Below are 21730 nucleotides of genomic sequence, written 5' to 3' on the forward strand. Positions count from 1 at the left end.
AGTATTTTTTAGAAACACATTCATATTCAGTTCACTTTAACCAGCTCTTACTATGTACCCTTGGTTTGTATCTAGACTCGTGGTAAGCAATGCATCAGAAATATAAGGCAATCCAACCTTCAAAAGCATTAATTTTAATTAATGGAAATAACTCTGAAAGTTCAGTGGGTTCTCACTGTGGCTCAATGGTTAACGAATCTGACTAGTACCCATGAGGACACAGGCTTGATCCCTGGCCTCGCTCAGTGGGTTAAGGATCTGGCGTTGCCGTGAGCTGTGATGTAGGTTGCAGACTCGGCTCGGATCCCTGTGTTGCTATGGCTGTGGTGTAGGCCAGCGGCTACAGCTCTGATTTGACCCCTAGCCTGCGAACTTCCATATGCCTTGGGCATGGCCCTAAAAAGACAAAAAAAAAAAAAAGTTCAAGCCCTGTATTTAAATTTTTACTTGAGCAGATGCACACTCAATGCTAGATCTTAAGTGAAGGGGGAATGGGCGGGACCATGCCTTTGTGTATGTGTGTTTCATTTTGTGATTCCAGGATTCATCTGTGATTTTTCCAATGCTATTTATTCCACATTTTAGAATCTTGAGTCCTCATTCCCAAATTTACATTACTGACTTAGAAAAAGACTCACATCAAGAATAAGAACACTAGATCAAAAGGCCAAAACTAATAAAGGCCTAGAGAACAATGTTTGGAAGATAGTATAACACATACATCTTCTAAGCCCAAGGCAGTTCCTGAATATACGGTAACCTGGTAAAACGCCGTCTTAAGGCCATCCATTCAGCTAATGATCTGCCTTGGTAAAATGGCACTTACAAACATATTTGTCAGCTGAACCTGGAGGATAGCTTGCCTTTTAAGAGCTTCCTGTGCGCCTGGCACAGCTGCATCTTCAATGTGAAGTGTGCCACTGAGATCCACCAAAACAGCCTTTAATGCGCGGCGTGCTGCCATCCTTCATTTCCTAGGAGAGAGCAAATGAAATTGAAAATACAGTTTAGGAAACAATGGACAATTAAAAACTGGTAAGTCTTCAAAATATCATTCAGATCTAGAAAGATACTGCTTAGTGTTAAGCTGCTTCTCTTTTAGAAGAAAAAAAAAATCAAAAATCTAAATTTGGTCCGTAACATTTTTCTAACGGTTAGGTTTTAGGTCTCAAAACCAGAGAAAGGGAAATATTAAAAGAAGGGTTACTATTTACTTCAGGTTTCTTTTTTTTTTTTTTTTTTTGTCTTTTTGCTATCTCTTTGGGCCGCTCCTGTGGCATATGGAGGTTCCCAGGCTAGGGGTCTAATCGGAGCTGTAGCCACCGGCCTACGCCAGAGCCATAGCAACGCGGGATCCGAGCCGCGTCTGCAACCTACACCACAGCTCACCGCAACGCCGGATCGTTAACCCACTGAGCAAGGGCAGGGATCAAACCCGCAACCTCATGGTTCCTAGTCGGATTTGCTAACCACTGCGCCACGATGGGAACTCCTACTTCAGGTTTCTTAAAAGAACTCTGTGGAACAATTCATTCGCTTTTTTTTTTTCTGGTCCTTTTTTTTTTAAGGGCCGCACTCGCAGCATATGGAGGTTCTCAGGCTAGGGGTTCAACTGGAGGTGCATCTGCTGGCCTACGCCACAGCCACAGCAATGCCAGATCCATAGCCACCTCTCTGACCTATACCACAGCTCATGGCAACACCAGATCCTTAACTCACTGGTCAAGGCCAGGGCTCGAACCTGTATCCTCATGGATGCTAGTCAGATTTGTTTCCACTGAGCCACGATGGGAATTCCCCCATTCACTTGTTTTTATTTTTCATTTATTTATTTATTTTTGTCTTTGTGCCTTTTCTAGGGCCGCTCCTTCAGCATATGGAGGTTCCCAGGCTAGGGGTCAAATCAGAGCTGCAGCCACCAGCCTACGCCAGAGCCACAGCAAGGTGGGATCTGAGCCGTGACAGCGACCCACACCACAGCTCACAGCATCCTCACATCCTTACCCCACTGAGCAAGGCCAGGGATCGAACCCGCAACCTCATGGTTCCTGGTCAGATTCGTTAACCACTGCACCACGATGGGAACTCCCACTTATTTTTAAATATGGGAAAATGTATACTGAAGAATGGGTGGATGGAAGGAAGTCCTAAATCAATGACAAAATCTTTTGCATTCTTGGTTCTGTACAATGAAAATGTTCTAATTGCCCATCTCCACTGTTATATCTTGAAGTGGCTTATGTATGACCCAAGAACTACCAGTATTTATAGGTGAGGAGGAAATTTCAAGTTACACAGTAATTTTAATCCAGAGATATTTTCCTTACCAACTTTCCTTTTGCATATTTTCCCTTTAAAATATGTTTCTCATGAGCTGTATCATATACAGTGGAATTTAAGGTATACGTATGGTTTAACAATAATAAGGGAGCAGGTAAGAATAGTAATGGAAGCTAAAGGGGATGGGACTTTTTAGCTTTTTAAAATTTATTCATTTATTCTTTCCATTTTTCTTGTTTTTATAATAAAGTATTTCAGATATACTTAAAGGTATCAAGGATAATATAACAACCCCCTTTATCTGTCATTCAGTTTCAGAAATAAAACATCATAGAGGGAGTTGGAGCCCTCTGTGTACCTCTATGAAATTCTTCCCTCCTCAAGGTCACTACTTTCCTGATTTTTATATACAATATATACAGGTCCTGATGTATATGGTGTATATAAACAAATACTAAATGTGTATATATATATATAAAACATATATATTAATGTTCTTCTATGTAGACTTCATGACTTGCTTACTAGTCTACATTATTTGTGAGATGCATCCATGTTAACACATGTAATTATAGGTCATTCATTTTCACTGCTGTATGGTATTCCATTGTACGAATATACCATTCACCTATCTGTTCTCCTGATCATGACGATTAGGTAGTTTTGCCCATTTTATTACAATGAAGAATGCCTACAGGAACATCCTTGTGCATGTCTCCCCAGTGGCCACGTGTGTGAACATCTCTCTGAGGTCTTGCTGGGTCTGAGTGTGTGTGCTCCTCTCCACCCTTACAGGAATGTTGCCGAGCTGCCCATTCACTGTATCTTCATAGGGCAAATGTGTACAGAGCACTTACTGTGTTCAGCTCTGATGTGACAGCAGAGCTGGAAGAGCCTTCTCCTCTAAAGTGAGAGGCAGAGGGAAAAGAGGGAAAGCACCCAGGGAGATGTTAAGTAGTCAAGGACCAATAATTTGTGGATGGAGTTCCCGTTGTGGCACAATGGTTAACGAATCCGACTAGGAACCATGAGGTTGCGGGTTCGGTCCCTGGCCTTGCTCAGTGGGTTAAGGATCTGGCGTTGCCGTGAGCTGTGGTGTGGGTTGCAGACGCAGCTTGGATCCCGTGTTGCTGTGGCTCTGGTGTAGGCCAGAGGCTACAGCTCCGAACAGACCCCCAGCCTGGGAACCTCCATATGCCGCAAAAAAAAAAAAAAAAAAAAAAAGAATTTGTGGAGAAATCTACCAGAAAAACCCTCAGGGGGTTTATGCCATCCTCTCCTGGGACATGCAGGAGGTGAGGCTCCTCCCTCCTAGCTAGCTCCCTCTGTCACAGCCAGGTGCTGGTCCTGGCTCTGCCTCAAATTCCCTGTGTAACATTGGCCCAGTGCCTTGTCTGGCCCTCAGTTTCTCCTCAATATGTGGGGCAGGGAGGCAAGATGAAGCCTCAGTCTTTATCTACTGCCTACATTTGGATGGCCTGGGATGAAAGATGGCCTGACCCCACCTCGATTTTTCTCTTAGCCAACCCCAATTTGCTAATCCCTGCTGGTCCATCTCCCAAAGCTGCCAGGAGATCTCTAGACTGTCCAGCGTTATACTTTGCAAGGCTGCTCTCCCTTAGGTGTAGTCCTGACAGAATGCAGAGGGATAGCAAAGAGGACCCCGGAATCCCTTTCCAGCTTCTAGCTTTTAGCTCCTTTGCTCCTCTCTTTCCCTGACCCCGCTCCTACTCCAAGTCAGCCATTTCTGCACATAAGGTATAAATATAAAAAAGAAACCCAGAGTGAGCCCAGAATTGTGGCCAATTGCTGGCAAGTGCTACCCACTGATTAGCATGCAGACAGACTTGCCACCAGGCATATTAAGAGAATGGCATTTTCCCACAGGGTAGAGCTGTCAAGCACGGTCCAGACTGGGGATGGATGCAGACAGGGGAAGGCAGAGACGGAGCTCCAGGTGGACACAGGGAGCCCATCAGCCAGGACAGCTCCAGGCCTGTTCTGTTCCTTGTACATGCTCCCCAAACCTGAACAGGCTTTCCACCCAGCAAGCTAGAACCTAGGCTCCAAGTGAGAGAGATGCAGAAGGTGGGGAAAGCAGAGCCAGATGTGATGGTCAGATAGGTTCAGAGTCCAGGGTTGGTTGAGTAACCTTGGGTAAGAGCATTCATCATTCTAAGCCTCCATTTCCTCATATTATAAGGGGAAGAATACTTGTAAATACCTGGCAGGTCTGTGAGGGATCACCAAGTTAGGAGACTGCCTGGCAGAGATAAGCACATAGTGTCCTCTTCCTTCCCACTCATCACTATATTTACGTCACCTTCCCCTCACCTCATGCATGGCCTGGGGTCACAGGCCAGGAAAAGTGAGAAGAGCACCTGGGAGGAATCCATAGAGAAAGAGGAAAATTAAGAACAGCTTGCATTTATTGGACTCTGTAGGTGTTCTGTACTGTGCTAAGTGTTCCACAGTCTTTGCTACATCACTGGAACTTCTCAGCGACCCTACCGAGGAGGAAATTAAGACACTGAGAAGCTACTAATTTGCCCAAGCTTAGTTTTGACTCGAACCATATTAATTGTTTATATATTCGAACTTAAATTAAGCTGGCCCTAAAATGGAATACAAACGGAAACAAACTAATCTAAGACAAATTTTGCAGAGCATGGACTCTAGTCCTGCTGTCAAATATATTCAAAGGAATTGTGAGGAGATCTTGAACTTCCCCTAGTAGGTTTTTTGTTGTAATGGCAGAGGTATGAGTTCCAAAACAATTCTGTATGTATTTTAAGACTGAGCAATCGGTAAAAATATATTGTTGATGTTTGAAAAAATCAGGGTTCTCAAATGGGAGAAAAGAGCTATAAACATGGAATGGAAGGAGAAGAAGAACCCTGTTGTGTTGGCTTGGAATTAGAGGTGTTGTTATGAATTCATGATTTATGTGTGTGTGTGTTTAGCTCTGTCCACTAAAAGGAACAAGAAGCAACAAGCCTCCAATACCTATAACCACAGCTAAAGTGCACTAAACAAAACAAGGGCTGGGGCTGCCAAAATTCATGGTGAGCCTGGAATATATTGTTTTACCAGATCACAGGCAGACAAAAAGGACAGGAGAACCAGGGGTTCCAACTAGCCAAATTTGGGGCTATCTGAACACCAAAAAGCAAAAACAATAGAAATGAATAGTGCATGATAAAACCACTGGATGAAAAATTGTTGGAGACTAGTACAATGGACCCAGGAACAAGGTGGGGGTTAATTCACATATGACTTACAGTCAGCCCGCCGTATCCAGGATTTCTCTGCATCCTTGGATTCAACCAAATACTAATCATGTAGCACTGTAGTATTTACTACTGAAAAATATCCAAGGGGGCCCATGCAGTCCAAATCCACACTGTGTAAGGGTCAACTATATAACCACCCAGGCTCAAATAATCACCCACAAATTAAGATTCTCCACTGACTACAAAGGAGAAAAGATATTTTTCTAGTGCAGAAAATGGCCGCATACCACCTTAACCAATCAAATTAACTCTATTAGGAGTTCCTGTTGTAGCTAAGTGGTTAATGAACCCAACTAGCATCCACGAGGATGAGGGTTCAATCCCTGGCCTTGCTCAGTAGGTTAAGAATCTGGCAATGTCGTGAACTGTGGTGTAGGTCACAGACGCGGCTCAGACCCCATGTTGCTGTGGCTGTGGTGTAGGCTGGCGATTACAGCTCTGATTGGACCCCTAGCCTGGGAACCTCCATATGCTGGGGGTGCAGCCCTAAAAGACAAAAAGACAAAAAACAGAAAAAAATTAACTCCATTAATAACAAGACAAAATGCTTCCTGAGATCTTTGTAGTAGTCCTGCCTTTGTAGTATCTCGGCCAAAAATGTTTAACACAAATCAATCATGAGGGAAGCATCAGATGATCCCAAATTGTATAAAACAACTGGCTTGAACTTTTCAAAAATATCAACATCATAAGAGACAAAAAAGGGGCCAGGGAACTGTTTCAAATTAAAGAAATGTCAATGGACATGATACATAAGTTCAATGCGTGAGAGAAACATAAAACAAAAAGTAAAATATTAACAATTAGTAAATTTTGGTGTAAGGTATATGGTTTTCACTGCATTATTTTTTACAAATCTTCAACTTTGGGGGGGGGGATAAATTTTTAAAAGATCTCTTTTAAAAATGGGCTAGGAGTTCCCGTCGTGGCACAGTGGTTAATGAATCCGACTAGGAACCATGAGGTTCCCCTGGCCTTGCTCAGTGGGTTAAGGATCCGGAGTTGCCACGAGCTGTGGTATAGGTTGCAGACATGGCTCGGATCCTGCGTTGCTGTGGCTCTGGTGTAGGCCGGTGGCTACATCTCCGATTCGACTCCTAGCCTGGGAACCTCCATATGCCGTAGGAGTGGCCCAAGAAATGGCAAAAAGGCAAAAAATAAAAATAAAAAAATGGGCTGAAGGCAAAAGAAAGATGTTTTCATACCTAATAATGATCATAATAAAAAAATGAAACGTGTATCTAGCCAGTCCCCAAGTTAAGATTAGAACACTGCTAATACTGGTAAGCCTCCTACATGAGCCCCTTCAGTTACATTCCCTTCCTGCCTCCCAGAAGTAATTAACATAATGAATTTTGTGATAATCACTTCTTGCCTGCCTTTATATTTTTACCTATTGCACAGCTTGAATATCTTTCAACTTGTTCATAAAAATGAAATCGAAATTTTGTAACTTTCATGATTTGCTCAACACTGTATTTCTGAGATTTGGGTTGATGATGCCTGTCACTTTCCATCAAAACCAAAACCCCCCTTTGGGGATTCTGACTAGAGTTGCACTGAATCTATCGAACAATAATGGGAGAACGGAGATCATTACTAAAGTGAGTCATCCTATCCAGAAGCATACTGCCTCTCTCCATTTATGTAAGTTCTCTTACACAGAATTTTATAAATACCTACATAAATGTCTTTTTATAAATATCTACATAAATGCCTTGCATATGCTTGTAGACACATTCTGTCATTGCCACAGTAAATGGTATTTTATTTTAAATTACCTTTCCTAACAGTTTGGTGTTGATGTATTTAAAATACAACAATATTTTTTGGCTTATATCTTTTAAGTATTCTAAACTTTCTTATTAATTCTAATATGTGGCCTATGGAGTCTCTTGAGTTTTTTAAATAGGCAATAAGTATCAACTGCAAATGGCCATTTTCTTCGTTTCTTCCCAAGCATTCTCTCTTGTTTTCCTTTTTTTTTTTTTCTTTTGCTTTTTTTAAAAAAAGGGCTGCACCAGTGGCATATGCAGGTTCCCAGGCTAGGGGTCTAATCGGAGCTACAGCTGCCAGCCTACACCACAGCTCAGGGCAACGCCAGATCCTTAACCCACTGAGGGAGGGCAGGAATGGAACCCAAAACCTCATGGTTCCTAGTCAGATTCATTAATCACTGAGCCACAATGGGAACTCCATTACCCCTGTAAATTGTTAATGTGGTCCATTAAATTAATGCTGAACCAATCCTGCATGAATCAACTTGGTCCTAATGCATTATCTTTTTAAAAAATTATTAAATTTAAATAGCAAAAGATTAGAAACAACCTAAGTGACCATAAACAGAAGGGTAGTTAAATAAATAATGGTGTTTGTCAGGTTTCTTCATATTTACTGTTTCTCCATTTCCATATTTTATTCTTTGGGAGAAAGTCACTATGCAGGGGTGCGTGGGGAACTAAGCTCTTCCTTCTAGACAGGGGAGTATCCTCAACTTTCATTTGGAATTCTTCTGTAAGGAAGACTTGTGCTCAGTATGGGCTCACAGATATTTATTATTTGTAACTTTCCTCTCAGCAGAAATCTGGTTCATTCCATCCACTGAAAATTTACTTAATTTGTTCACCTCTGATGTATAAGTCAAGCAGTCCCAAGACTGCTAACTCCTATCCTAACGAAAAACAAAAAGGGCTAGCTAAAGTACAGTGTTTATGTAGTTTCATTTTGTCTTTATCCTTGGAGTTTTCAGTCAGAACACCATTTTCCAAATGGCCAGCTTCTCCCCACTCCCTACAGCCTTCAGTGTCATGTCACACATTTGTAAGATGGTTAGATTCTTTGGTCAAGATCTGCTTTCCCATCGGTGGTAACCAAGGGTTGGGGTGGGGGCGGGGGGGAATGGACAGGCAGAGCCCAGAGGATTTTTTAGGGCAATGAAACTATTCTTATGATACTGTAAGGCTGGATACGTATCATACATTTGTCAAAACCCACAGAATGTACAACACACCAAGAGTGAACCCCAATGGTACACTGCGACCTGGGCGCTAACCGGGTGTCAATGTAGGTTCATGAACTGTAACAAATGTATCACTGAGGTGAGAAATTTCACAGTGGGGGAGGCTGTGTGTGTGGGGAGGAGGGATATGGGAATACTCTGTACTTCCTGCTGGATTTTGCTATGAATCTAAAACTGCTCTGAAAAATAAAGCCTGTAATTTAAAAACAAACAAACAAAAAGATCTGCTTTCCATCCTGGGATCTCCTGATACTCGGCTGATTTTTTATTAAAGTTTGCATACACTGAAGTTCATTCTTTGCGATGTAGTTCTATGGGTTCTGACGAATGCATAGAGCTAAGACCCTACCACCCAGCACTACACAGAATGGTTTCATGGCTCTAAAGTTCTGTGTACTTGCCCTTTGTCGTCAACTCCCCTTCTCCCCACTAACTCCTGGCAACCACAGATCTGCTTTCTGTCCCTATGGTTTTTCAGAGTGTCCTTACAAAAAGATTCAGACAATATGCATCCTTTTGGACTGGGCTTCTGTCACTAGCAAAATGCACTTAAGATTCATCTACATTTTTACCTGAATCAATAGCCCATTCCTTTTGCTACTGAATAGTATCTCACTGTATGAATATACTACAGTTTGTTTGTCCATTCCCCTGTTGAATTTCATCTTGGTGTTTCCAGTTTTAAGTAAGACAACTATAAACATCCTTGAATAGGTTTTTGTGTTAATGTTTCCAATTCATTTGGGTAAATATGTAGGAGTGTGACTCCTGGATCCTATGGGAAGTCTACGTTTAATTTTGTAAGAAACTACCTGTCATCTGTTTTTGTATATCCTGCAAGCTGAGTGGTTTACGTTTTTAGACAGGTGGGAATAAAACCAAAAGAAGAATAATATTTTCTGACGCATTAAAATGATATGAAATGGAAATTTTTAGTTCCACAAATAAAACTTTTCATTTTGTCAAAAGTGTAAAATATTTACTATTTAGCCTTTTACAAGAAAAATGTGTTAACCTCTGTGTTAGAGGAAGTGATTCATATGGAAGAATGGCCAAAAAAAAAAAAAAAAAAATCCCCCAAAGAAGAAACAAACCTAGCAGCTAAACATCCTAATTATAGTTACGGGGAAATATACATAACATTTTGTGGTCACAGTATGTGAGTTTATGTGTTCCCAGGAAGAAAAACTTGTATACTCTTTTATTAAAAGTGTGGGGAAACAGGAGTTCCTCCTATCGTTAAGAATCTGGCATTGTCTCTGCAGCAGCTCAGGTTGCTGTTGTAAAGTTGTGGCCAATAAAGATATCCAAAAGAATATGCTTGGAGTTCCCTGTTGTGGCTCAGCAGTAACCAACTCGACTAGGATCCATGAGGATATGAGTTTGATCCCTGGCATCGCTCAGTGGGTAGGGAATCTGACGTTGCTGTGAGCTGTGATGTAGGTTGCAGATGCAGCTCGTATCTGGTGTTGCTGTGGCTGTGGTGTAGGCTGGCAGCTGTAGCTCCCATTTGACCCCTAGCCTGGGGACTTCCATATGCCCTGGGTGCAGCCCTAAAAATCAAAAAGCAAAGCAAAAAAAAAAAAAAAAAAAAAGAATATGTTATTAGCTCTGAAGGCAATTCCAAAACAGGAGTTCCCAAAAACATCTTGAGCAGTGTCAGAAACTCATAGTTTCCTTTACTGACTACTTTAAACATTTATAGATGAATAAACACTTGCATACTTTAAAAATCATTTTGGACTTGGAGTTTCCATTGTGGCCCAGTGGTTAACGAATACGACTAGGAACCATGAGGTTGCAGGTTCGGTCCCTGCCCTTGCTCAGTGGGTTAACGATCCAGCATTGCCGTGAGCTGTGGTGTAGGTTGCAGATGCGGCTCGGATCCAGCGTTGCTGTGGCTCTGGCGTAGGCCGGTGGCTGCAGCTCCGATTCAACCTCTAGCCTGCGAACCTCCATATGCCGCAGGAGGAGCCCAAGAAATAGCAAAAAGACAAAAAAAAAAAAAAAAAAAAATCATTTTGGACTTGGGCTTCCATTAATATAGCAGGCTAAATAATCAAATTAACTCCCCAAATGTGACTTAACACTAGATTTAAAAATCTATCTATCTATCTTGAAAGAGCAAGGAAGAAAATAAGGAATTCTTAGGTTTCAATAAAAGGAAGAAACCAGGAGATGAGCACAACACTGCATCTGTTTTGGTCCCAAGAGCACCTGCCACACAAGGTGACTTGGAGGTTCTCCCCCTGCTCCCTTCAGAGAATAAAAGATAAAATCCAGGGCCCATATGAAGAGATAGATCCTCCCAACCTAAAAGCTGAAACTTCACTGTAACGATGAGCCAGAAATAAACCCATCACAGTCACTGCCAGTCTACTTTGTCTCAGTCCACTACAAGAAAACCAAATGCTTTGCAACTTGACTCAACCAGTAGAAGGAAATAGAGAACTTAGAACCACAAGACAGTCTTGGACACAGTTGGCAAACTAAATTCACCTTGCTTAAGATAAGTCCTCACAAAACCTCAAGATTTTAATCAGAATGACCTTAACTAGCAGGTGTCTAGCTAAGGCAAATGAAAGTCCTCCAAGAAATTAATTTCAGTCCAAACAGCAGAGAAATCTCACAAATAAAATCAAATAAAATTCTAAGCACAATGAGCAAGTAACCCAAAGAAACAAAGTACCATAAGAGAGATCCTATAGAAACAACAGGGCATAAAGCAGTCTTGTAAAGGCCCCTGATAATGTAATCATCAGATCACTGTCAAATGCCTACGTGTTTTAAAGAATAAAAGATCAGTTTCCTGGTGGCTCAGCAGATTAATGACCTGGTGTGTCACCGCAGTGGCTCAGATTGCTACTGTGGCACAGTTTCAAACCCTGGCCCAGGAACTTCCATATGCCATAAGCATAGCCACCATACCCCCGCCCCAAAGGAAAAACATCCATGACCAAGGTGAGGTTATCTTAGTAATGCCCAGTTGCTTCAAATGTGAAAACCAATCAATGTTATTCACCATATCAATGAAAAAGTAATATTAAGTAATTAATAGATTAAAGAAAATGACACTATGATCATGCCAATCAATTCATGCAGAAAAAAAATTTGATAAAATTCAGCATCTATATACTCTAAAATACCCAAGCAACATAAAAATGGAAGGGAACTTCTTTGAGCTGATAAAAGAATATCTACGAAAAGCCTACAGCCAATATTAGACTTACCAATAATATACCAATATTTATCAGTATATAACTTATACTTCATACTATGATATCACTTACCAGTAATATACTGAAAGCACTGAGATCGGAAATAACACAGGGATGTTGCTTTCACTACTTCTATTTAACACTACAAATGATAACCTTAGTGCAGTAAGGCAAGAAAAAGAAGCTATAAGGATTGGAAAGAAGAAACAAAATTACCATTATTCATAGATTCATAAATTCTAAACATTCAAGAATCTAGAAAAGATTAACAAAGTAAAAAAGTATGTTGCTATGTCACAAATAATTAGAAAACTAATTTTTAAAAAGATATTATTTGCAATAGTATCATAAAATACAGTTACCAGTCTAATAAAAGAAGTCAACACTTCTATGGCAAAATTATAAAACTTTAATGAAAGACACAAAGAAGACAAATATACAGATCTGTTAAAAGACCCAATCTTATTCGGAAGATGTGGTATATATACACAATGGAATACTACTCAGCCATAAAAAAGAATGACATAATGCCATTTGCAGCAACATGGATGGAGCTAGAGAATCTCATACTGAGTGAAATGAGCCAGAAAGACAAAGACAAATACCATATGATATCACTTATAACTGGAATCTAATATCTAGCACAAATGAACATCTCCTCAGAAAAGAAAATCATGGACTTGGAGAAGAGACTTGTGGCTGCCTGATGGGAGGGGGAGGGAGTGGGAGGGATGGGCTTATCAGACACAACTTAGAATAGATTTACAAGGAGATCCTGCTGAATAGCATTGAGAACTTTGTCTAGATACTCATGTTGCAACAGAAGAAAGGGTGGGGGAAAAATGTAATTGTAATGTATACATGTAAGGATCACCTGACCCCCTTGCTGTACAGTGGGAAAAAAAAAAAAAAAAAAAAAAAAAAGACCCAATCTTGTAAATATAGCTGTTTTCCCTTTTAATGATCAACAGATTCAAAATAATTCCAATCAACACCCCAAGAGGTGTTTTGTGGAACTTAATAAGCTGATTCTAAAACTTACACACCACTGCAAATGGCCAAGATACTTCAGCCAAGATTGAAGAGAAAGAAAATGGGGGCCTTGCTTTACCTAATATCCAGACAATTAATGATGTCTTAGAACTAATTAAGATGTTGGGGTATTAGCACATAAAGAGACAAACTGATCAATGGAATAAAAGAGAGAACAAAAAAAAAAAAAAAAAAAAACCCTCATTCCCACAACCAATGTGTGGAAACGATATATGACAGAAATTGTGTTTCAAATCAGTGAAGAAAGAAAAATGATGTTAGAACAATTGACTATCAATAGTTCTAACATCAATCCAAACAATGAAATTGGACTCCTATATCATATCACATACACATTTTTTCCCAGGTAGATTAAGCCACCATATGTTTAAGGCAAAACCGCAAAACTTTTTAGATAAGAGAGTATCTACGTGATTTGATGGTAGGAATGGCTTTCTTATGGCATGAAAAACATAAAGGAAAAAACAGATATTCCAAAATTACTGTAAAGAGAGAAAAAGTAGACAGAGTGAATAACAGATTTCCAATACAAGAGAAAGGATCAGAATCCAGAAAATATAAACCATAAATAGCAAGAAAAAGACAACCCAAAAGAAAAATGGCAGGGATCTCAATATATCCTTTACAAAGGAACAAATATGAAACAAATATGAAGATGCTCAAAACTCACCCATACTCCTGATGCTCAATTGAAACATCAGATATGAACAAAAATGTCCAAAGCAGCAATATCTGTAATAACCAGGAGCTGGAAACAATACAAACGTCTATCGATGAAGAAGGGAACAAATAAACTTTGGTATATTCACACAGGGAATGCAAAAGGCAGTGGAAAGGAATGAACTATAGTTATACAAATCATCCTAGGCAATCCTCCAAAATCTTCTACAGAGTGAAAGAAGCAAGTCACAAAAGAAAAAAAAAATAATAATCATATGGTTTCAGATTCTAGCATTCAGAAATAGGGATGCATACATAGGTGATAAAACTGCAAAGAGAAGCAAGGGAATGAATGTCCAGGGTCAGGACAGTGATTCCTCTAGGGCACTGAGAGGAGATGCAAACAAGCAGCACAAGGATGCCTCCAAGGTCTTTTTGACCTGGAGGGTGAGTACACAGGTGTTTTTTATTACAATTATTTAAAACTTACATATATGTTTTGCATCCCATGTAGATGACATATTTCACAATAACAATTACTGTTATTGTTTTCGTCAGTTATTTCTCATATACTTAAGTTTCACAGTCCAATCATTATACTCTAGCATAATAACCTTCATCAGGTATTCTGATTTTAAAATAAATCCTTGGTTCTGTTTGTCTTTTACAATGTATCTGCAGAGGGGGTAAAAAAAAAAAGATACCAAGAGTTTTAGAAAATCAAGATTCCACTGCCAAATCCTTTCTTTTATAACAGTCCTCATATGTTATTCTACTTCTGATCATTATTGTGACCTTGAAATAGAGCATTACAACAGCAATAGCATCAACTATTACCCGCCCGAGAAGGGAGTCAGAAGACTAGATTGTTCCTCCACGGATTCTATTTGGATGTATGGCAGTTAAAGGATTAATTTAAAATATATTTCACTACAAAAGGTAAGGCCATGCAAAATGTAGACACAGCATTCTTTTTTCTTTCGTCTTTTTTTTTTTTTTTTTTTTTTTTGTCTTTTTAGGGCCACACCTGCGGCTTATGAAGGTTCCCAGGCTAGGGGTCCAACCGGAGCTGCAGCTGCCCACCTAAACCACAGCCACAGCAATGCCAGATGCAAGCCTGGTCTTCGACCTACACCACAGCTCACGGCAATGCCAGATCCCCAACCCACTGAGCGAGGCCAGGGATCGAAACCACAATCTCAAGTTCCCAAGTTTCCTAGTTGGATTCATTTCCACTGAGACACGACAGGAACTCTGCATTCTCTTTTTATATACAGAGGAACCTAAAATTCCTTCTCTCAAAACCCAACTTTTATGAGACATCATTAATTTTTTATTAATAAAAACTGTTGACTCTGAAGGTGATTAATGAACAAAATATAAACAAGACTGGGAAAAAAAAAGAAACTGTACTGTTTTTAAAAAAAATAACAAAAAACTGTCCCACTAGAACCAGTAAATGGTTATAAAAATATTGATAATTTTAATCTTTACTGAAGTGTCCACATAGGCTTAATGTCACCAAAGCAATTAAAAAACCTGTATTTTTGCTTTCATCAGTTCCACAGAACATAACTTTTAAACTCTAAAATGCTCTTCTGGAGCTTATCTGAGAGTGATTAACTGAGGCCTAGAAAAACATAATGTATTTCTTCAGTTACTCCCACTACAGGCCTTCATCACTTCTGCCATGATCTCTTTTCTTATCTAAATCTTTATAATACTTGTTACCTATACCTATACTTGATAAATGGTAATTGTACAATATTAGTATCACCCCTAGAAGAATTGCAAAGATTCCAAAGGCAGTCCATGTTTGTTTACACTGAATCCAACAAGCTATGTGGGAGATAGTTTAGAAGAGTCAAACACTGATTGTGGTGCATATTCAATGCAAAGAAGAAAAGTAAATTTTTTTTTTTTTTTGTCTTTTTAGGGCCACATCTGTGGCATATGGAGGATCCCAGGCTAGGGGTAGATGGAGCTGTAGCCACTGGCCTATACCACAGCCACAGCAACACAGGATCCCAGCCACATCTGTGACCTACACCACAACTCACAGCAACACCGGATCCTTAACACACTGAGCGAGGCCAGGGATCGAACCCACATCCTCATGGATACTAGTCAGGTTCTACCACTGAGTCAAGACAGGAACTCCAAGAAAAGTAAATTCCTTATCTCAAAAGGTACTCTTCAAGATACTTTAAAGGACGTTCCCCGCCCCATATCCCAGGGGCATCTCAATCCAACAAGCCCCTTAGTTGCCCTCAAAGCTCCTCTTCATCCTGTGATTCTTAGGAGTAAATGGCAGCACCACACATGCAGATGTATCTATCAGCCTCTCCCATGTCTTCCTCCCATTCAGTCAAGAGCCAACTCATGTCTGCGCTAGCTCCTGTACAGACTGGAGGCTACCCACTTCTCATCACTAACACTATCTTAGTTTTGAAATCACCTCTCCTCTAGCTTATTTCAACAACTTCCTAAACATCCCCTCTGCTTCGATTTTGCTCCCCATTTCTAGTCCCAGATCTATTCCCTGAAATGCAACACTGCGGTGTTTACATACCAGAACTAAGAATGGAGTTCTCACTGTGGCTCAGCGTTAACACACCTGACTAGTATCCATGAGGATGCAGGTTGGATCCCTGGCTCCACTTAGTGGGTTAAGGATTTGGCGACACCGCCATGAGCTGTGGTATATATAGGTCATAGACATGGCTTGGATCCCGAGTTGCTGTGGCCGGCAGTTGCAGCTCTGACTCAACCCCCAGCCTAGGAACATCCCTATCCCACAGGTGTGGCCCTGAAAAGCTAAAAAAGCAAACAAAACAGACAAACAAAACTAAGGAGATGTACATGCCGGGATTTGAACCAATACTCAATAGCAGTGTGAACCTGGGCAGTTTTCTTAACCTCTCAACCTTAGTTACTTCATTTCTTTTTTTTTTTTTTTTTTTTTTGCTATTTCTTGGGCCGCTCCTGCGGCATATGGAGGTTCCCAGGCTAGGGGTCTAATCGGAGCTGTGGCCGCCAGCCTACGCCAGAGCCACAGCAACGCGGGATCTGAGCCGCGTCTGCAACCTACACCACAGCTCACGGCAACGCCGGATCATTAACCCACTGAGCAAGGGCAGGGACCGAACCCGCAACCTCATGGTTCCTAGTCGGATTTGCTAACCACTGCGCCACGACGGGAACTCCAGTTACTTCATTTCTAAAGTAAAAGTAATAACGCTCATCTCTAATGGCTGATTAGATGAAAGGAAGTAATGGATGTAAAGTATTGTGAACAGTGCTCCACACATAGAAAGACTGGGCTACGGCTTATGTATGTGGAGGGGGGAAGGGGTGGGGGAGAGGAGGTACATAAGGGATGTCTCAAGGGCTCCAAAAATGACAGGATAAATATGATGCAATGTCCTAAAGCTTTACTATAACTTGAGAACCTGAGAAAACATTTTACACCAAAGTAAGAATATACTGCAGCATATAAATTAAAACTCAGGGAGTTCCCGTCATGGCTCAGTGGTTAACGAATCTAACTAGGAACCAAGAGGTTGCAGGTTCCATCCCTGGCCTTGCTCAGTGGGTTAAGGATCTGGCGTTGCCATGAGCTGTGGTGTAGATTGCAGACGCGGCTCAGATCCCGCGTTGCTGTGGCTCTGGTGTAGGCTGGTGGCTACAGCTCTGATTTGACCCCTAGCCTGGGAACCTCCATATGCCGCGGGAGCGGCCCGAGAAATGGCAAAAAGACAAAAAAAAAAAAAAAAGACTAAAACTCGGCATAAAGTTTTGAAACAAGAGGTTGCAATAAAACTTTTCTCCTGGGAGGCTGGGGCTCTTCCGGGCATGCTTAGTCCTCTGTATGCTTCCAGTGAGAAAGTCTGTAAACACTATAGGCACTCAACAAATGATGTTATTGTGCAGTCACTCTCCGCTGTCCCCAGGATAAAATACAAACACTGGTGTCCAGAGCCCTGGTTTACTTCTCCAACTCGTTTGTCTGCGCCAACTCTAATCCTGCGCCAAAGTTCAATGGCACTGCCCTCGCCCACCAGTCCTATACTTTACCTCCCTCAGAGCCAGACTTCGGCCTGAGACCATTTTTGCACCCTGCAGTCTACCACCTATGCCCGCTACAGCCTTCCTTTCCCTGGCCAACTCCTTTAGTCCTTGGGTCTCAGACAAGCAACATTTCCTCTGGCTTCCGCGGGTTCAACTTTTCTCCCAAGGCCGGGCCAGGATCCCCAAGATGCTCCCAATTAGTACACCCCTGACTCTTCCAATCTGTGAAGCTCTGTGAAGAACTACTGATCTCTCAACACAGACCTCTGAATTAACCAAACTCATGAATTCCGGTCTCTGTAATGGGAAGGAATCCACAAACAAGGCTCTTTCAGCCTAATTCAACAGCGATCCCCTCCTCCTGAGTAGGCAGGGGCCTCAGGAATGGTCACGCACCCCGCCCCAAGGCAAGTTCCAGCGCCCAGCAAACGCTAGACTGACCGGAAGGGACGCCGGCTGCAAAGTACAGTCCAGGAGCACGTTCGGAGAAAGGACTGACACCCCAGTCACCATCCGCCCCTGGTCTACCAGCAGTCCCGCGCACCCGGGGCCTGGCGTCCCGCTCTGCGCACGCGTGGTAGTGCGGCCCAGGGGCGGCCCCGCCGAGAGGGCTGGCCGATCCTCACCCAGCGAGCGTGCGACAGGGTTGGTCCAGGCCCCTGGAGGGTGGTGGCCTAGAAAGGCAACTGGTAAGTCCCCAGCCAGCTTACAAAGAAATGCAGCCGCCAGGTAGGCAGGTACTCGGCGGTCCCAGAGCGGCTCCTCACCTCCGCGCCGCACGCCGTCCTCAGCAAAGGCACAGGCCGCGCCAGTAGCTAAGTCAGTACAGCCGCACCCTCCGCACTGTCCTTGCTTGGACCACGGAGCGCCCAGGCCGCTGCTAAATGACGCCGGAAGCTAGGCCTGGGCCGCACCGGAAGTCCCGCCTCACAGACGCGTCTCCGCCCCGTCTGCCAGGGATTTTCTCACCCACAAGAACTAGTGTGGCTCCTTCACCATCATCTAGGGGAACGCGAAGTTCCTGAGACCTGTTTCCCCAAGCGCGCCTGATAGGCGCAGATGTAGGAAGGAAAACAAAACCTCTGCCTTTGCTCAGTATCTCTTTCTCATTCCAGAAGAGAGTCATCAAACCAAGTATTAATATTTCCTTTTTTGTTTTTATAGGGCCGCACCCAGGGCATGTGGGAGTTCCCAGGCTAGGGGTCGAATCAGAGCTGTGGCTGCTGACCTACATTAAAGCCACAACAACGCATATCTGAGTGGGGTCTGCGACCTACACCAAAACTCACTATAACTTTGGCTCTTAACCCAGTGAGCAAGGCCACGGATCGAATCCGAGTCCTCATGGATGCTAGTCAGGTTGTTACTGCTGAGCCACAACAGTAACTCCCCAAGTATCATTAACTTTTTTTGCCCTCAATCTCCCTCACTCCACCACTTCTGTTACTGACTCAGCTCCTACTGCTCACCCCATGGTAGGCCAGTAAGGAGACAGGGGATCACACAAGGAATACCAACTTTGTAGAGCTGGCAGACTAGTGTTCCAAGAACTGTCTTACCCTAGTTAGAATTCAGACTTCTTTTATCCTGAAAGGGAAGGGGGATGTGGATAGTTGTTGCAAACTTCTTGGTGCTGGCCAGACCCTGAAGAGGATGATAATCCTTTGTTTTTGCAGCTATCCCTGTAGGTCTGGTCACAATGTTCTTATAAACCCCCAAGACAAATGTTATTCTCTGTTCTGCAACTTTTTATCTCTATGCGAATGAAAAGCATTACACCTTTAAAAGTCTAGTCAGGGAGGCAGCGCCTTGAGAAAGGGCTTTTATCTATATTTCAGGATATAGGCAACATTCCTTTACAAAGGTGCAGACCCAGCATGACTAAGCACAGACAGCAGAGCACAAAGGTTAATGCTAAAGGAATAGCTCCAATATGGGGTCAGGTGTGTTGTTATCACACCTCTCGTCCATTATCCAGGCCTATCTCAAAAGTAGCTCCTTGATAGTTTCCTTGAAACACCTGTCGACTGGGGGAAAAAAAGCACAAAAGTTGAAAATTGTTTTATTTGGCGGTCAAATTGAAAACTTAAGCCTGGAAGACAGCCTCTCAGATAGCTCTGAGGGACTGCTCCAAAGAGGTAAGGAAGAAGTTACCATTGTGGCCCATGGGAAACGAATCTGCCTAGTATTCATGAGGATGTGGGTTCAATTCTTGGCCTCACTCAGTGGGTTGAAGATCCAGCATTGCTGTGAACTGTGCGCTGTGGTGTAGGTGGCGGCTCAGATCTGGCATTGCTGTGGCTGTGGCATGGCTGGCAGCTGTAGCTCCAATTTGACCTCTAGCCTGGGAACTTCCATATGCCACAGGTGTGGCCCTAAAAAACAAAAAGGCCAAAAAAGAGATAAGGGAGAAGACAGGACAAATAGGGGTTTTGCAATGAAAAATCAGGTAGTTGGAACAACAAATGATTGTTAAAGAAAACAAACCAGATATTTCAAGTTAATGAATTTAGCCCCTTTCTATGTATAAGATGCAAGAGTCTGGGCTCACTGAAATCATTATCTATCTGGGGTCTGCTTTGTCCTTCCTGAATACCCTCAGGGTGCACAGTTGGAGGTGACTGCAGTGGCTGCTGACTCGATGGCTGCAGCATCCTATGTTTACGATGTGGTAAGCTACGTTTTTTATCCTCACACCCAGTCTCTGAAATCATTTCATACTTTACTATTTGAATAGCGCCTGGCACTTACTGCCATTTTATTTTATTTTATTTTTGTCTTTGACTTTTCTAGGGCCGCTCCCATGGCATATGGAGGTTCCCAGGCTAGGGGTCGAATCCGAGCTGTAGCCGCCGGCCTACGCCAGAGCCACAGCAACGCGGGATCCGAGCCGCGTCTGCAACCTACACCACAGCTCACGGCAATGCTGGATCCTTAACCCACTGAGCAAGGCCAGGGATCGAACCCGAAACCTCATGGTTCCTAGTCGGATTCATTAACCACTGCGCCATGACAGGAACTCCACTTATTGCTTTAATTAACCACTAACACTGACAGCGATGTTCCTCTTTTTCTGCATCAGCTATTTCAGAACCTACAAGTTTACACTGTCAAATTCCTTAGTCTGCTCTCTGAGAGAATGCCTCTGGTCCCTAGGGGAGCAATATCCTGGGGTATGGTAGAACCACCTCCCTCACTGCTCCCTTTCCACACATGTTGCAGGAAGGGGGACCCCTTCTAAGGCCCGAGAATGGGCTCTCATCTAACGCTAGGAAATGAATTGTCTGAGGAGATGCTTGTGCTGACAAAGCCAAAGACTTTATTGGGTTGTACAACTATAAATATAATAAAATTCAAACACTGTGGAGAACAGTATGGAGGTATCTTAGAAATCTATACATAGAACTACTATATGACCCAGCAGTCCCACTCTTGAGCATATATCCGGACAAAACTTTCCTTAAAAAAGACACATGCACCCGCATGTTTATTGCAGCACTATTCACAGTAGCCAAGACATGGAAACAACCCAAATGTCCAATGACGGATGATTGGATTCGGAAGATGTGGTATATATACACAATGGAATACTACTCAGCCATAAAAAGAATGAAATAATGCCATTTGCAGCAACATGGGTGGAATTAGAGACTCATCCTGAGTGAAGTGAGAAAGAGAAAGACAAATGCCATATGATATCACTTATATCTGGAATCTAATATACGGCACAAATGAACCTTTCCACAGAAAAGAAACTCATGGACTTGGAGAATAGACTTGTGGTTGCCAAGGGGGAGGGGGAAGGAGTGGGATGGATTGGGAGCTTGGGCTTAATAGATGCAAACTATTGCCTTTGGAATGGATTAGCAATGAGATCCTGCTGTGTAGCACTGGGAACTATGTCTAGTCACTTATGATGGAGCATGATAATGTGAGAAAATAGAATATGTACACGTGTGTAGCCAGGTCACCATGCTGTACAGTAGGAAAAAAAGATTGTATTAGGGAAATAACAAGTTAAAAAATATTAATTAAAAAAAGGAGTTAAAAAAAACATAATAGTCAATGGAGAAAAGCTGAAAGCCTAAAAGGAGTTCCCGTCGTGGTACAACAGTTAATGGATCCAACTAGGAATC

General features: G+C 42.3%; 1 protein-coding gene across 33 annotated transcripts in view; it reads right to left on the minus strand.

The window, feature by feature from the left end:
* Positions 1 to 18486, minus strand: part of HDHD2 (haloacid dehalogenase like hydrolase domain containing 2) — a 46753-nt gene extending 28267 nt beyond the window's left edge. For 6 of the 33 annotated variants that reach the window (XR_014808501.1, XR_014808449.1, XR_014808506.1 and 3 more), the window contains exons 1-2: positions 18362 to 18486; positions 864 to 974 (exon numbers count right to left, since the gene is read on the minus strand). Coding sequence is in view for 10 of the 33 variants with exons in the window: in XM_003122291.5 (XP_003122339.2) it covers positions 864 to 964 (101 nt within the window). In the remaining 23 variants the exon portion in view is untranslated. Of the gene's footprint in view, positions 1 to 826; positions 975 to 4504; positions 4662 to 14013; positions 14199 to 18035; positions 18174 to 18220 lie in introns of those variants that run through there. The other 27 variants (XR_014808509.1, XR_014808508.1, XM_005652474.4 and 24 more) reach the window with 17 other exon arrangements.
* Positions 18487 to 21730: the final 3244 nt, after the last annotated feature.

Source organism: Sus scrofa, chromosome 1 (genome assembly GCF_054392235.1).
Source record: "Sus scrofa isolate SSC_HxYL_T2T_F1_AM1 chromosome 1, Sscrofa_HxYL_maternal_Yorkshire_Landrace_v2.0, whole genome shotgun sequence".
Taxonomy (NCBI): Eukaryota; Metazoa; Chordata; class Mammalia; order Artiodactyla; family Suidae; genus Sus; species Sus scrofa.